The sequence below is a fragment of the Adiantum capillus-veneris genome, chromosome 15, assembly GCF_014529385.1.
Source record: "Adiantum capillus-veneris isolate H3 chromosome 15, ASM1452938v2, whole genome shotgun sequence".
Lineage (NCBI taxonomy): Eukaryota > Viridiplantae > Streptophyta > Polypodiopsida > Polypodiales > Pteridaceae > Adiantum > Adiantum capillus-veneris.
In genome coordinates, this window is record NC_140945.1 from 86,737,874 (window position 1) to 86,755,659 (window position 17,786).

Genomic DNA, 17,786 nt, shown 5'->3' on the forward strand with positions numbered 1-17,786 from the left:
GCTTTCTCCCACATATATATGCAGCTCATGTTGTGAGAATGAATTACAACATATCCTTGTATGTGCATGCCCAAGTCTCAAAACAGGGTCTTTAGCCATATATGCCACCTCATATGTTGCCACAATTCCACCCTTGTACTCTTACCTTTGTAAGTCTAGACAACGCAACCTTAGGATGCTTCTTGCTAAACACTAGGCACATGTGATGGTGGAAGGTACATGAAAGCTTGCCACAACCTTGCCAAATTCCAACTAGGTTCTGCATCAAATGTATCTCCTGCATCAACTGTATCTCCTTATCCACGCCATGCTCCCACTTTACATCTCCCATAGCATCCTTTAACATGTGGGCTTTACATCGTCCGCAATCGTTGTCATATGATCACAAAGGCAAGGTACATGGCTATCTGGTACGAGTCGATGCACAAGGATATCCCACTTGTAAGACTGGGGGTCTTGGATCGCAACCGTCCTATTTCCTTCTTACACCTAGAGTCTTTATAAAACATATATCATTGACTTGTGCTAGATAACTTGAAGCTTTCATTGATAGGGCCAACTAATGAGGCCTGTAAATCTTGATTCATTAACCATGCACTAGAAAGGCAAAATCAAGATCTTTGTTTCTCCTTTTATTGGAGTGCTTTGTTGGGGCCTATGGAGAGGTAATGATGCTCCATCTTTATTGATAGGCATTCGAAGCGCCCTCTTGACATGGCACGTTGGGGGTTAAGGAAGCTCTCACAAAAGAAAAAAATGTGGTGTAGCACGTGATGTATCCTAAGAGTTGGGGGTGATGGAAAACTTGCACGTGTGTGGAGGAGATCACAATTGTGGTGTTGGTTTAGACCCACTCGGCCGTATAACTATGCTTGATGCTTTACAATTGCAAGTTTATGCTGCCTCTACCTGACTCAAGTAGCAACATTGTCACTTATTAAGTTATTTGTAAGAAAAGGACACTCGTTCCAAATATCAAGAAAAATACTCGATAATCTTTGCAACTTATTAAGTTTGGTTTTTTATGTTTTCTCGTTTGGATTGTTTCACACACCCAGTAGATCCAATGAAAATGGGGAGCTAAGCTTAATGATGCATTATTGCTCCTCTTGTTTTATTTATTATTTTTACTTATAGTCGGCTAGTGCTAGCGTTATCATGGCTGCTTATGATAAAGGTGGTCAATGCTTTAGAATTGCAAGTTCATGCTGCCTCTACCTGACTCAAGTAGCACCATTGTTTGAGAGCTCAAAAAGAAACATTGTGTGTGTGAGTGAGAGAGAGAGAGAGAGAGAGAGAGAGAGAGAGAGAGAGAATTGGAATTGAAAGGGAAACCCAAATTTCTCTAGGATTGCTTTACTCACATAGAGACAGAGGGAGAGAGTGGAAATTGGAATGATACAGGGAACAAAACTTTTAAGGATTGCATTAGTCACATTCTCCCATATTGTACAATGGAATGTATTTACATTCACAGGCGGAGGCCGGAACCTTTTGAAAAAGGACGTGGGTCCAGCCAGTCTCTCAGGGGAGGGCGAGGAGAGAGAGGCGGAGCACCACCAGGGCTTGGAAGAGGGAGGGCAGTTGCGAGCGGAGCACGGTGACACACGCTCGGGCTTCTTGAGAGTGCTTGTGCACGTTGTCGATTCTCTGCCTCAGATCCGCAACAGTAGCTTGATCTGCATGAGCTAGTCCGGAGACGGTGGCGTGGATGGAGGCGGCGGCGGAGTGCAGCCCTTGAACCTCGAAAAAGAGAGCGCCCATGTCCTCCTGCTTCAGGTCACACTGCAGCTGCCACATGGGCCCACCCCACATCGTTACCGTCGCTAGGCTACTGCCGCTCTTGCAGCTGGAGGCGACGATCTTGCAGGCGCTGCGGATGGCGCCAGATGATGATCGGAGGGGGGGAGCGAAGGTTGCGATGGCGGAGGCCAGCACTAGCAGAGATATGAGCAAGGTGCCATCCAAGGCATGATGGAGGGGCTGTGCTGCGGGATCACGTTGACAATTAGCTGCAGGTGCCAGCAGCTCGCGCTTGGCCGCCAGCAGCAAGGCCGCCTGCGCCTCTTTGATGGGCCTGTATTGGGCACTGCTGAGCGATTGAAGGCCATCTAAGCACGGTCGCAGCCGCCGTGCTGCTGCCAGGCGACCTGCTCTGGAGGTCTGTACTCCTCGGGCGCTCTGAACTAGCGCTGCCTGAAGGGAGCCCAGCTGGCGGTCCACGTCGTCTGCCACCTGCTTGAGAGAGGTGCAAGCGACCAGCAAGCTCAGCATCTCATCGGCGCGCTGGTTGGCGGGTGGAGGCGCAAGCGCATTCTTGAGAGCAGAGGCAAGAGCGGAGTGGGTGGAGAGCGTGCAGGCGCAGGCGTCAAGCAGCCAATTGAGATGCGCGCTTCCTCCCTGCAGCTGCAGCTGCCCGACCCGCTGTGCCAGGTCGGCATGGAAGCTGCCCATGAGTAGCTGCACGTCACCTTCCTCTGCGCTTGCTGCTAGTTGAAGGGGAGCCGTGTTCTTCATGCGGAATGACTGTACTCTGTCCACCAAGGCCAGAAGGTTGCCAGCGCCCATTTTTCTGCTGATCTTATCGACTACAAGGCTACAAGCTTATGATGACGATGATTCTGCTCAACGCGGTGCTTGGGAAAACTGGTTCGTCAGCACACACATTTATATACCTAAGTAATGGTGTGCTAGCTCCACCCTTTTGCTTGTGTGTATGCTTTAGTCATCTTGCTCTGGATTTCAGTCGATCCTCTTTACATGATTTCACCCACATGCGAATTCTTCTGCTAACTCGCATTTCTAGATTTTGTTTTTTAAACCTTGTCCAGGGTTCGCATATGCCAAAAAAAAATAAAGGGCACTAATATTCTCTACCCATCATGTACTTTCCATCTCAAAAGGCTAAGCTACTCTCTTTTGTTTCTTGCAAGGTGTCCTCCCCCTTCCTCTCTCTCGTCACTGCTTACCTCTTCTCTTGAGGGAATCCTCTCTCTCTCTCTCTCTCTCTCTCTCTCTCACTCTCACTCTCACACACACACACACATGCGCGCGCACACGCACACACACAATGATCCTAAAAGTCTTAATGCTTTTCTCGTGATGAATTTTTCATGTGATACTTCTTTTGCTTTATTTTTTGCACCTAGAGTGATTGGACTACTTAGTTTTAGTGTGAGTAACTTAGAATCTTCTAGTCAAATACTTTTTTTAAGATCGATGGACTTGAATGCATGCCTCACCATATCCCGTGATTAATTTTGCATGTCATACTGCTTTTGCTTTTCTACACCTAGAGTGAATTGCACTACTTAGTTTTAGTGTGAGTAAAGAATCTTTTTACGTGAACAAAGAATCCGATCCGTTGTAAAAGATCTAAGATATTGAGCTCGAAATTAGACCAAAGGGCCTATAAGCATTTAAAACTTGTAAGACCACTCTTTGGAACTCCATCATACTTTCCAATTTTTGTTACGATTTTTCTTCAGCTGTTCTTCTACTCTCCCCCTTACGCTTAAAGTGCATGTATATTTGACTAGCCAGGTAAAAAATCTCACAAGTATTAAAAGTCTTAATGTTTTTCTCGTCGTGATAAATTTTGCATGTGATTCTTATTTTGATTTTGTACATGTGGAGTGATTGCACTACTTAGTTTTAGTGTGAGTAAATAATCTTTTAACGTGAACAATTTACACACATGGAGTGATTGCACTAGTTAGTTTTAGTGTGAGTGAAGAATCTTTTAATATGAACAAAGAATTTGATCGGTTGCAATATCTAAGATATTGAATCTCCTAATCAAGCTACTAATTAGACCAATTTAAAGTTGATCCCATCATCCCAAATCCTAGATTGCACCCTTTGCTACATAGTACTAGCTTTGTATGATCATCATGCTTTATGTTCAATGTCAATTGAATGCCATACAAAGAGAATCTTAATGCACTATTATCCCAAGGTAAGGCAAGGTCTACCGTCTATGAAGACAAAAGCTCGCCCTCTAGATGGCTTGAACTCAATATCTTTTTTTTTCCATTGGTACTCTAACAAAACTTTTCTAAACACTTGGAGAACCTACTCATGGAAAATTTTAATGGTAAAATTGACTATATACTTTGAAAGTTTCTACTCTAGATTTTGTAAGTTTCACCTTCAAATCTATAATTATAGGTAAATTTCAAATTTGTAGGTGGGATTCCACTAAACCTAGATTTGTCTACGTTCCAAAAGCAAGTCTATGTCATGGTCGAAACGTTTTTTGCTAAGTCCTGAAGAATGACATGAGTTTTTTTTGTGATTTGTCTTTCTGCCCAAAACTATACATATGTTAATGCTTCCTATTGCTTTACCCTATTTTTTCTAGATAAGGCCTCTTGTAGCAATACAAAAATTTGCAACCTACTCATATGCTCTCACCTACAGAAGGTTGATGTCGCTAGCCAAAAACTGTCCCCTTGATTACGAGTTGATGCAACACAACTGCTTCTTCAAACATGAAACAATGGGCTTTATGCCTGGCATATGTAGCTAATGACAAAGAGTAAAATCAACAACACGGATGCTAACAATCCCAATGCTTAGCTTAGCACCCTCCAATTCAAAAAATGAGTTGAAGTTGGGATTTAGTGAGGGATTTTAAACCTTAGAAGCAAAAGCTCCAACAGTGATTTATATGAAAGGTCAACAATCAGTTGACGATTGTTGTGACTCCGGAGATGATTCTTTGTGTGTGTGTGTGTGTGTGTGTGTGTGTGTGTGTGTGAGAGAGAGAGAGAGAGAGAGAGAGAGAGAGAGAGAATTGGAATAAAGGGTAGCTTAATTTTCTACACCTAGACTAGTGGTTGCACTACTTAGTTTTACTGTGAGTAACTTAGAATCTTTTAATCTAATACTTTCTTTAAGGCCGATGGACTTGAATACATGTGTCACCATATCCCGTGACTTATTTTGCATGTGATACTTCTTTTGCTTTTCTACACCTAGAGTGAATTGCACTACTTAGTTTTAGTGTGAGCAAAGAATCCGATCCGTTGTAAAAGATTTAAGATATTGAATCTCCTAATTGAACTCTTAATTAGACCAAAGGGCCTATAAGCATTTAGACTTGTAAGACCACTGTTTGGAACTCCATCATACTTTCCACTTTTTCTTCAGCTTTTCTTCTACTCCCCCCTTAGGCTTAAAGTGCATGTATATTTGACTAGCCAGGTAAAAAATCTCACAAGTATTAAAAATCTTAATGCTTTTCTTGTCGTGATGAATTTTGCATGTGATTCTTATTTTGATTTTGTACATGTGGAGTGATTGTACTACTGATTGCACTAGTTAGTTTTAGTGTGAGTGAAGAATCTTTTAATATGAACAAAGAATTTGATCGGTTGCAATATCTAAGATATTGAATCTCCTAATCAAGCTATTAATTAGACCAAAGGGCCAATTTAAAGCTGATCCTACCATCCCAAATCCTAGATTGCACCCTTTGACAGAGAATTGGAATAAAGAGTAGGTTAATTTTCTACACCTATAGTTGTTGCACTGCTTAGTTTTACTGTGAGTAACTTAGAATCTTTTAATCTAATACTTTCTTTAAGGCCGATGGACTTGAAGACATGTGTCACCATATCCCGTGACTTATTTTGCATGTGATATTTCTTTTGCTTTTCTACACCTAGAGTGAATTGCACTACTTAGTTTTAGTGTGAGTAAAGAATCTTTTTACGTGAACGAAGAATCCGATCCGTTGTAAAAGATTTAAGATAATGAATCTCCTAATTGAACTCTTAATTAGACCAAAGGGCCTATAAGCATTTAGACTTGTAAGACCGTTGTTTGGAATTCCATCATACTTTCCACTTTTTGTTAAGCTTTTTCTTCAGCTTTTCTTCTACTCCCCCCCCTTAGGCTTAAAGTGCATGTATATTTGACTAGCCAGGTAAAAAATCTCACAAGTATTAAAAATCTTAATGCTTTTCTTGTCGTGATGAATTTTGCATGTGATTCTTATTTTGATTTTGTACATGTGGAGTGATTGAACTACTTAGTTTTATTGTGAGTAAATAATCTTCTAATGTGAACAATTTGCATACATGGAGTGATTGCACTAGTTAGTTTTAGTGTGAATGAAGAATCTTTTAATATGAACAAAGAATTTGATCGGTTGCAATATCTAAGATATTGAATCTCCTAATCAAGTTAGTTTTAGTGGGAGTAAAGAATCTTTTAATGTGAACAAAGAATTTGATCCGCTATTAATTAGACCAAACTGCCTATTTAAAGATCCCATCATCCCAAATCCTAGATTGTGTTAGGTAAAGGCGGTGTACCTCACTGTGGTTTGCCCGTGTCTGTCAGCCAGTTTCCGGCTGCTCACATTTATCTCCTTATCCTTTATACATACAAAGAATAAGGAGCTCTCACTCATTCTCACATTGTGCTCATATAATGAGATTTGTAAGCTCCACCCACTTCCTGTGCTCTGTGTGTGTGTGTGTGTGTGTGTGTGTGTGTGTGCACATGCATCGCATTCGTGCATTCACAATTTGTATTAGAGCTTTGGCGACACACATGGAACGGCTTCCCAGAGAGACGAAAGTGACAGAGCTCGGCTATGGCAGCTTGGGCTCGGTAGCGGTGGATACGGCTCGACGGTGTCAGATCTCAGCTAAGCTATGTATATTTAGGTTTTGTAGAGCTTGTGTAGCAAGCCATTGCTGAATTTTGTAGAGAAAGAGAAGAAACAATAAGTGTTGCAACTCGTTTTTACTGTTTTTGGATCCCGAGATAGTGTTTTTTGCATATATCCATCACAAAATTACAACAAGTGTAACAGCAACAAGTTTATGCTGCATTTTTGGGCCGAAAAGAGAGCATATCTCTCACACCCAGACTCGCATACATGTGATCTAGGAGTCTACCCTGAGGTTTTGGCGCGTTCTTCACGTGCTAATCATATCAAAATTTTAAATTTTGAGTGCTCAATTTTTTGCAGCAGCCTATCAAAAATCTCGACATATCGAGGTTTTGAAGTTTGATTTCTACAGTGTAGAGAGTGATGCGGTTTGCATCTTTGGCTATATATGGCACACTGTGGTGTCATTTGAGAGAGAATTCACCTTGTTTTTGTGTATGCAAGTGATACTTCAGATGTGACTTTCGTCACACATGTGGATGCGGTTTCGTGCGCATTGTTTGACTGTGTGGGACATTTCAGAGAGCTTTTTTAGCACGATTTTGTGCAGTTTCATGCTATGTATGCATTATGCAGATATAGTTTGAGCTAGCCATAGTTCACAGTAGCAAGTTTACAGGTTTGCAGTGTTTTTTGGATAGGTACACGTCCATAGAGCTACTCAATCAGGAGTGAGCTAGTTTGTTATGCTTTTGGCATTGCATGTAGACGATTTATGGATTTTTCTACTGAGACAGTGTCTATTGTCATGCATATTTGGTGAGATTTTTTGAGTTTTCTTTCTCAGTTTTCAGGGAAAACTCTGCCGGATTTTTCCCAAGATTTCTCGCCATGGTTTATACATATTCGCAGTTTGCTCTTTGATGGTTTAGTGGTCGAGTTGACTTCCACTCTGGCAGTTATTTGCGGTTGTTTTGGCTTGTGGTTTGCGTTGAGTTTTGACTCATTTTGCAAAGGAAATTCTTTTTTTTTCCCCTGTCTTCTCGCCATAAAAGTTTGCAGTGTTGTGCCATCTTGTACAGTGGTTTATATATTCCCACTTCGACAATGATCGAGTGTTTACTCTCACTTTTGACAAGTTCTGTCAATTTGAACACAGTTTGGCATTCTTGTACCCACTCTCGCAGGAGTGAGGATTAGCATATGCTTGTGTGGCTACAGACAGGTAGTCACAGATTTCACAGGTTTTTGAAGATATTTGCAGGTAGTTACTCTTGTGAGATGCGTTTTGAGCTAGTTTGCTCTCTACTTGCATATATGGTTATGTGCTTTACGCTCGGTTGAGCAGTTTTTTCCAGTTTATGCTTGCAAACTGTGGAGTTGTTTTATACATATGTGAGCATTGTTTTTGATGCGATTGATCATGCTTTTAAGCATCATGTAGTGGTCGAGTTACCTCCCACTTTGTTTACCATAGTTTTGGCATGGATATGGAGACGCTTCAGGTTAGAGGCGGTTCTCGCTCACGATCGCGGCAGACATGTCGGCACTGCGGCCACGATGGGCATATTAGGCATCGTTGCTTCAGGCATATGAGGCAGTGGAAGAGGCAGATGCATGGTGCTACTATGAGGACATATGTTAGAGAGTATGGATGTGACGAGCATGTCACTTTTGAATCTATCTTGCCTTCAGACTACTTTGTGTCTTGGGATAGCACATTGTCTACGCGTTTTCTACTAGACGAGCATGCAGGTTTTCACGTGACGCCACGTCGTGATTTGTTTTTCTCTTTCTCTAGTGGAAGACTTGGTTGTGTGCAGTTTGTTGATGGTTCACCATATGACATAGAGGGTGCTTGAGATGTATGCATGTCTTTACCTAGCATTGCATTGCTTATGGTACGGGATGTATGTTATGTACCAGGACTCAGCCAGAGTCTCATTTCACTGCGTTAGTTGTTGCAGAGTAGTTATGATTGTGTACTGCTTGGAGAGTTGTCATTTCATATACATAGGGGATCATTGGTGATAGCCAGAGGTGCTAGGAGTGGTTCGGTATAACCTTTGCATATTTCTGACACACGAGACGGTGTAGTCTCTGTCTATTTGCAGCCATGTTTAGAGCAAGAGACAAAGTGTGTCTCTTTTGCAGATGTGCTCATGGGGAGCAGCTTGTGCATTTGTCTTTTGGTGTCGTTCATGCAGATAGTGGTATCTCTGGGGCATTAGGGGAATTTTGAGGTCATTTTTGTGCCTTTTAGCATGTAGAGAGAGAGTGGTCTCAACCAATGGTTGACGAGCTTCCGTTACGGAACCTCTATTTTTGAAAACTCACAAAAAAAGCAAATATTCTATCTTTACCGCAACTTTGAGCTGGTAAATAGCAATGTAAACAAGTAAAAGTGCAAAGGCATTCAATAGCTGTCGCTTTTAGAAAGACGTACTTCTCATATTATATTGTTTTCATTTTGCACGTCGTCATCATAAAACAACGTTTGGATTCTATCTCATGATCTTTTCCAGATTTGAACCGTTTTTTGCACATTCTGCTTATTCTTCTCTTGAACTCAGGCTAAACTTCTCTGCTCATTTCTTTTTTCACCATGGAATCTTCATCACGATCAAAACGACCAAGAACTTCCATTGAAGCCATTGTCACTTACAACACGACTGATCAAAATGGAGAATGGATTCCAATAACTATACACAAAGGAACGTGGATACTGATGCAACAGAACAAGAGAATAAAGTCTTCCACCAAAAACTCTTTCTTGGCGGGATGGAAGGGCATTGTTAAAGATTTCAGCTTTGGCGACAACAAAAAATCAATCAAAGAGGTGCTGGTGCAGCATGTGTACATGCATAAAGATCTGCATATTAACTCAGAGAGTTCTGCTTTGCCATTACATAGACCAAACTGTAAGTCTCTTAACTTAAATTCTTATTTGTAATGCATGTTGTATAAGGTTATTTGTTGTACAGATTTGTATCCTTCAAACATTATGGAATGGCAGCCAGTAGAATGTGTTATAAATATTCTGGATGTGTGTTATGGATCAATTGGTGAAGAAATATACAAGGGAAGGACTAAGGGTTCATTGGCAGAGAATGGAATATTCTTCTTTGACCATTATTATGTTCCACCTAGAAGGACTGGAGAACTTGGAGCCACAACTAAGCTAGACTTGCCTGATTTCAAAAGTGGAGAATGGTCACTCCCTAGCTCAAATACAAGTGAGGGCTACAGGTGCAAACTGTTTTGTGAGATTCAAAAGTGTTTGAAAGCAAACATAGCAAGCAAACAGAGTAGAATTTCTATATTCATGCCCATTACAGTTTTTGTAGACTTCTTCTCTAATGCTGAAGTCAGAAAATCTAGAACAATGTTTTCAGTGAAGACTTTAGACTCAGCAAATGTACTTGAATTTGTGGATGAGGGTTGGAACACCAAAACAGTGAATGGAATCACTTGTAATGTGCAAGCTGGTTCAATTGCTTGCAAATACATGATAGGGACACAAAACTTCATTATGTCATTTTATTACAGAAGATGGAACTATGTTGGTGGTCAGCTAACTCCACTTGATCAAGACATGGAGGACTTCATTGAAAGCCCAATAGAAGACATTGATATATGGGTAAACAATGAGCATCTGTCAATTGTAAAGATAAGAGGCATGTGTAGCTTACATCAATTGAGATTGGACTTGCAAAATGATGAAATTGAACTGCCCACAACATTCTGCTTTCAAATAAATGGTGGAAAGGTAACTGTTATCCCTAAAAGTCTCTTGTTCTCTTATTGGTTCTTTATTTGACTTGGGTTGTTTTTGTAGGTATCAAAAAGGAATGAAAAGAGGCTACAGTGCAAGGACATCTTGGATGGCATTGTACATTTGGTGCCTTGAACATCCTTTAAGGCAATTTTGTAACACATGACCTGCAAGGATCTTATTTTGTATCACATGACCTGCAAGGATCTTGTTTTTTATCACATGACCTGCAAGGATCTTATTGAAATAAATATCTAAAAGGATCTTTATTTTGTTATTGAAATGCAACTTTTCCAAACATCAATGATTTTACTTCAATGATTTGATTTTGTAACAGAGTCTTAAAACAAGGTGATCAAAATGTATTCAATTTCAAATATTTGCAATTACATAGACAATTGGATACAAGTGGGCTATAGAATAGACAATTGGATACAAGTGGGAAGCTTGATACAAGTGGGCTACAATTAGATACAAGTGGGAATCTTGATACAAGTGGGCTGCAAAAAGCTTGATACAAGCTTGATACAAGCTTGATACAAAGGGCTATAGAATAGACAATGGGATACAAGTGGGAAGCTTGATACAAGTGGGCTACAAAAAGCTAGAATAGTTTTCTGCCAGGAGTTTTCCTATCCCTAGGGGTTGCTGCTTTTGCAGTGGGCTCTTTTGTCCTGGGAGATTTTCTTGTGGGCTCTTTGGCAGGAGGGCTTGAGGGCTGCTTCCTCTTTCTCTTATCATCCATCTCTTCACTTGCCTTTTCCTGCTCACCACTCTCTTCTTCCTCTTCACTTCCCTTTTCCTCTTCTAGTTTTGCTTTCCCCTTTGCCTTTTCTAGCTTTGCTTTCCCCTTTGCCTCTTCTAGTTTTGCTTTCCCCTTTGCCTTTTCTAGTTTTGCTTTCCCCTTTGCCTTTTCTAGCTCTTCAGCATCATCATCTTTAAATACCTCTTGTAGTCGTCCATTTGCTTCAATCATATACTTGATAATCTTTGCTCTTGTCAACCATACATGGTTCTCACTATAGCACTCTCTGTTGATCTATACAAGGCAATAGAAAGCAAGTTTTAGGAACAATAAAATGAGAAAAAATACAGCTAGCAAATATGAAATATGCTATACTTCTATATTCTGATTGTCATTGCAGTATATGAAGTCCAAGAGGAGCTTGGCATTTGTCACTACCCTCCATCCACATGAATGGCTTTCTGGCTGGATTGGAACCTGCAACTCATTACATGTATTTATGGGAAAAAATATTTGAGGATAATCCATTGAAGTGAACAAAGCATAAAGAATTCCAACCTTCACAACTCAAAATTGGATTTCAGTCAGCATCTTTGGCATGGGTGGACAATTCTCCAGTGTCTCTATAAATCTTGTAGCAACACTGTCCAAAATTCTTTATTAAAAGTATGTGCTTGAGGTTCTGCTTGTGGTTTACAAAATGTGTCTGCTACTATACTTACAATTTTGCTTGACCATGTACTCCAGCAAGAGAATTGACAAAGTAGCATTTTCTTTTCACAATATCAATTGCAATTAAACTCCAATGTGAGCTATAAAAACAAGCCTCAGTTAGCCTTCTAACATGAATTAGTAAATTCTCTTCACAAGGTGTAGGTAGGAAACTTACCTCTCATGATAAGGAATCAAGAAAATTTCACAGATTTCCAAGTCCACATGAATCAACCACTTTGTGAGCTCTCTAATATTTGTCTCTGTCCTGAGAAAGTGGGAGATAGAAGGGTCTAAAAATCCCACCTTTTTTCGAAGGTCTGGCTCATATGTATGCATCATTAACCTGGTACAAGATATTGTTATATAAAGAGTTCTTGCTATAAACAAAAATACATAGGAAAACAAAAACAACCTGAGGCATGTGATAAGGAGTGGAGAATTGATCTCCTTGGTCCAGTCCTTGAGAATTTCCAAGGTCTCAGAGTCAAGTGAATTGTAATCCTCCCTAGGATCGTCCTCACTGAATAGAGCGACAACAAAACCAGTAGGATTGACACTCCTCAAGAGGGGCACTAGTTGAGGTTCCAACAGGTCAAGCTCCTTTCTCTCTGCAATTTCCTTGTCTTCCTTTGCTCTCTTTTTCCTTTCCTTTTCCTCTTCTTCAGTAATATCAACTACTCCTACTTCAGGCTCCTTGGGCTTCCTCCATGGAGGAATGTTGAGAATATTAAAGGCCTTAATATCATGCATAGGGACAGGCTCCAACATTCTTGAAAACCTGTATCTCAGCCTCCTGAGGGTGATCATGTCTTTGTCCATCAAAGTAACCCTATGGGCATGAGCTGCACAGATATAGGCATCTTGGAAAAGCTCAATCATAAAGTCCTCAGACGCCTCCTGGATACATGCCAATGCAGTTCTAGTCCACCTCATGTCAATCTTGTACTCCTCTGCAACTTGTCTGCATAGTCTTTGGAAGGGAAGTTTGGGAATTGCAAGATTGATGGCCTTCCTTATCTCTCTTAGGCATTTGACCCCCTGCTTGAACTTTCTCTTTGTAAGGAGAGGCTTAAGCTGCACTGGCTTGAAAGCTTTCCTCTAATGTGTAGTTTTTATTTTGCTTGGTTGAGGGTCAGGTGTGCTTGGTTTAGGGTCCTTCCTCTGAGATGTGCTCTCCTTTGGTTTTGAAGTACCAGCTAAAGCTTTGCTACGCTGAGCTTCTTCTTCATCTTTGGATAGAGGCTTATCAACCGGCTTATCAACCTTCCTTTCAGTCTTCTTGGTCCTTGCCATCTTCAAAAGGGATAGGAATGATTGTTACACAACAAACATTAGTAAAAAAAGTAAACGATGTATATTTAGTGGCACACATTTCCGTACATAGTGGAACACATTGCGGTTACACCCCGTACGCGAAATCACAAAGGGACCAATGTCCTCACACTAACGGTGATCGCGCACGGGGTGACGGAGCATAGCACAGAGGCGGTGACACTTCGTACGCGAAATTGCGAAGGGAGCATAGTCCTCTCACTTACCAAATTTGCGCACGGGGTGACGGGAGTCCCAAGCGGTGAAAACCTCCTAAACATCTTGAGACACATATTGTATGCATGGTGAAAATAATGGCACACATTGCGGTACACATCGTAAACATGATCACATTTGTGGACATAGTGGAACACATTGCTTTGAAACTCGGTACGCGAAATGACAAAGGAGGCAAAGTCTTCTCACTTACGAATATCGCGCACGGTGTGACGGTCAAAGCGCTCGAAGTTTTGGGTTGTGGACCTCCTTCAAAACCTCCTTCAAAATGCGCTTAGTTTGGGCTCTGAGGAGGACCAAACTTCGAGGCGGCAACCGATTTGCACACCCCCCGAGGCGGCGTTTTTGGCCATAAAAGGAACCTACCCAACCCGTTTTTTCGCTTATTGTCATTCACAAGGCTTCGAATTTAAGCCTCCAACCCTCCAAGCGACACACCATGACACCCGTGCGCGATTTTGGTGGACGTCAACCTCTTCCTAGCAATAGGAAATCGCGTACCAAGTGTCACTCTGTGCGCGTAGTTAGTGAGTGACGAGTTTCTCTTAACTTCTCAAAGTTCGCATAGCAAGTGACAAACTTAGCATGTCACAATTTTATGTAATTCTTTTTTGCTTGCGCTTAATTTGTGCGCTTAATTTGCTTGACAATTTTATGCTTTTAATTTGTTTGTAGACTTGATATAAAGAAGGGTGGTTAATGTCTTGATAGACTTCTCTTTTCTCCTTTTGAGCTGAGCATTTGTGGATTGTCATAATGGATACAGAGGATATACAAGAGACCGCTGATGATAGGCTGATGTCTTTTCTTTACAAAGTTAATGAACTTACAAGATTTCAAAGTGTCAAACAGATTTTTAATGCTGCCTTTGATCTTCAAGCACTTGTGGATGGCTTCTCTACACAAATTAGTGACTTGAAAGAGATATATACAGAATTGATCAGAGATCACAGGCTTGACAATCTTGTTCATTTTGTTGATATATGCAAAGCAGGTAGCTTGTCAAGGACAGGTATTGCAAAGAAGTGGTCAAGCCTTCATCCAGACTGGCAAAAGATCACAAAGCCTTGCAAATTTCATGGTAATATGCATTGCCAGTTGGTAGATTATGACCTTGGAATTATCATTTTCTTCAGTGTACTCCCAACACCAGAGAGCAAAGAGATTCCAAAGCAGATTTCCCAGGCTGAGGAGGACCAGGAGAAAGAGGAGATAGAGATGGAGTTCCATGAAGAGGAAGAGAAGCTACAAAGCACTGAGATGCTGGACATTGCAAAATTTAAAGCAGAAAACATCACTAAAGTGGAGAATGTTGACATTGAGGATGAAGATGTTGATCCTTTCCATTGCACAGCAACATTTCCCACATACAAAGTTAACAAAAAGGAATATGTTTTGTTGAATGACATTCAGCATCTTTTTGATCTAAGGGAAGATTATGCTTTGGCAGTTTTGGCTGAGTGGGGATCTAATGACATAGGATTTATTGATTACTCACCTTGCCCCTTAGCAGTCTTGGACACGGAGGCAGAAAATTTTATTGACAGCTCAAGTGTTGGAAAGCATGTGCAGGACATTGTTCTGAGATATGAGCAACAGGGTGTACCTTCTAAAGAGGAGTTCAATGAGATCCAGAAAAGGCTTAAAATAGAGCATATGGGAGAGGAAAAGACCAGAGATTATGAAGTAAGTCCAACTAGATCCATTGATATATGGGAACCTGCCTTGTTTGAGGAGGATGAGTCTCCTAAGGTATGTTAATGACCATTTTGCCCTGTCTTATTAATGTGCTGAACAATTAACCAAGACATATTTTTGCAGATTGAAATACTGGACACAGACAAATTCCTTGGCAGGGGGAAGGGTTCCAGACCCTTAAATTTAGGAAGGAACCAGAGCTTGGGACACTTTATTGGGAAGCTCAACAAAGAGACTGTCATTATATTCCATAACAAGTTTACAAGAGAACCATTGCTGCCAATGCTTGCAATTAAAGCACTTGCAAAGGTTGTTGGTTCATATTAGCTTCCTCCAGGGTTAGAGAAGTTAATATTGGTGGAAAAGGAGGAAGCCATCAGAACTTTTGGATTCTTCCCTGGCCTTACTGGTTATTTTGCAACAATGGCATCCTATGTGCTTGCCCACTCTGGGGACCTCAAGAGACAAATGATAGGCTACAATAAGCAGAAGTTTCTGAAGTTTAGGGGTGAAGTTGATGTACCTTCATCAAAAGACTGACTTTGCTCATACCTGTACTTTGGCCCACTTTCTACCTTGTCTCTCTCTTGTAGCTAGCCATTGTAAGAATTTTTCATTTGCAGATGAACTATTATATGAATTTTGTCTTTTCTGCTTGTTCCTGTGTAAGGCATTTGCTAAATCTGAGTTCAGTAGTGCTTTCTTTGTCATTTTTGATCTGGTTCTATGCCATATTTATCTATAGAACCATTGGAAAACCTCAAGCAAGCTGTTTGCCTTCACTGCACCTCCTCCATGTCTTGTATGCTTGAAAAACTTGGTTCTTGCTTGATAATGGGATTTCTCCATGCCTTGTGTAGACCATATGGACAGGGAGCCCCATCTCTTTACAAACGAGGGAGTGTGATTGTAAATTATATGTTGGCAAAGTAAAAGTGTGTCAATAATTAGTAAGTATGAGATTAATCATATGCTTCCAAACTAAAAGTATGTACATATTAAAAAGGAATAAAAAACTTACCATGTAATGTGTTAATTCTTGATCCCAAGCATCTTTCATTGCACTTCTGAAGTTATTGAGCACTTTCTTGAAATTTGGCAGATCATTTTTTCCCCAGGATGTCTTATCACAGTAGGAAAATACTTTGTCTAGTGATTCCCATACCTCTGCCTTTTTGTTTCTTGATGTACCTTCAAGACCATGATCTTTGATGGCATTGTGGAGAGATTTCCACTGGTTATACTTCACATTGGACGAACCCTTCTTGGCATTTACCTTTCCTAGTTTGCCATGAAACCCTAGGAAAGCTCTGGCCTTCACACCACCAACAGATACCTTTCTAGGCACATTGTTTCCATTTGAAGACCTCTTCAGGTCTGTTTCAATCTTAACCTTACCACTGTGAAGGCCAATTTCTGATAAAACCGTTTCAATACATTTGATTGCAGCATCTCTAGCTGCTTTTGGCTGTAACTTCCAGGCAAACCCCACATAGAGATGTACAATTTTCTCCACAATTCTGCAAAGAGCATGCAGAGTGCATATGTGGACATTAGCAAGTGGAATATTTAAAACTGCTTTGAAGTTTGGATCTTGAGTATGCCTATTGGGTGCTTTGTTCCAATTTGCAGGATTACATTCTTTTGTTGATGCCATACAATACAGACAAGGGCTCTTTGCCATAGCTCCTTTGGAGACATTGTACATACATTTAAGGGTTTTAAGGTCTCCTCCGATGTGCCATTCCACCCTGTAACTTCCAAACCCTTCAACTTCAAGCTCTTCCCATAATTCTTGTGCATTAATGACTTCAGGTATTGTTGTTTGATGGAAAACCCAATCCAGAACATCAAAGTCTTCACTCTCTACTTCAAAAGCACCTAGCCACCAGACATTCTTCTCCGATTGCACGCTGAAGTACTTGGTATCCTTCGGTTTCAATGCTCTGTTCATTAAAGTTATGGAAATCCTCTTACTTTTTCTGTTCTTAACAATCTCACATTCATCAAGCTTTATCACAAAACTGACAACACCATTTGCGTCTGTATGCTCCAGCTCATAGAATCTCATCATTTCTTTCTGAAGTGTCTTCAAGTCAAGGAAAATATTATTGAACTCGTCAAATTGAAGATCCCTCTTTTTACCATGATAGGTACCATGAATGTGGTGAGGCTCACCCAACATCTCCATTATCCTCTCATTGATCTTTTTCCTTGCCTACTGCATAATGGATGGCTTTGGAAGCAAAGAGGACCTGACCTTACATTGCTTTAACCTTGACTTCATATTTCTGAACAGCTTGCTATAACCATCTCTACTAATGCCTACCTTATCCATAGTATATTGCACATCCTCCTTGTCCAAGCAAGAGCTCTGCAAAAATCCCTCAATGCACTGCTCCTTTGCCTTTTTAAACTTCTTCTCTGTGAAAATCTTTTTGGCAACCTTGAGAGGTAAAACATCACAATAATGTTTAGCTGCCATTTCCATGTTTGATGCAGAGTTTGGTTGTAGCAAAGTCCTAAATCAAAAGGTACAAAATTAACTGATTATTGTCCAAATGACACCAACAAAATTAAAAAACTAAATTAAAGTTAACTGAATATTAATCATTTAATAAAGAACAATAGCATAATAACAATAACATAAGCATAATAATGTGGAGCAGAATCACAAT

At 40.6% G+C, this 17,786-nt stretch overlaps 1 protein-coding gene across 1 annotated transcript; it reads right to left on the reverse strand.

Moving 5' to 3' along the window:
* Window positions 1–1,322: 1,322 nt before the first annotated feature.
* Window positions 1,323–2,757, reverse strand: LOC147441016 (uncharacterized). Its single transcript, XM_086482776.1, has one exon. The coding sequence runs from the start codon at window positions 2,566–2,568 to the stop codon at window positions 1,525–1,527; it is 1,044 nt and encodes a 347-aa protein (XP_086338902.1). The 5' UTR covers window positions 2,569–2,757; the 3' UTR covers window positions 1,323–1,524.
* Between the last annotated feature and the right edge of the window lie 15,029 nt (window positions 2,758–17,786).

What these genes read in the sequence shown, in the direction of transcription:
- LOC147441016 (XM_086482776.1), bottom strand. Translation starts at nt 2,568, where the DNA reads ATGGGCGCTGGCAACCTTCTGGCCTTGGTGGACAGAGTACAGTCATTC.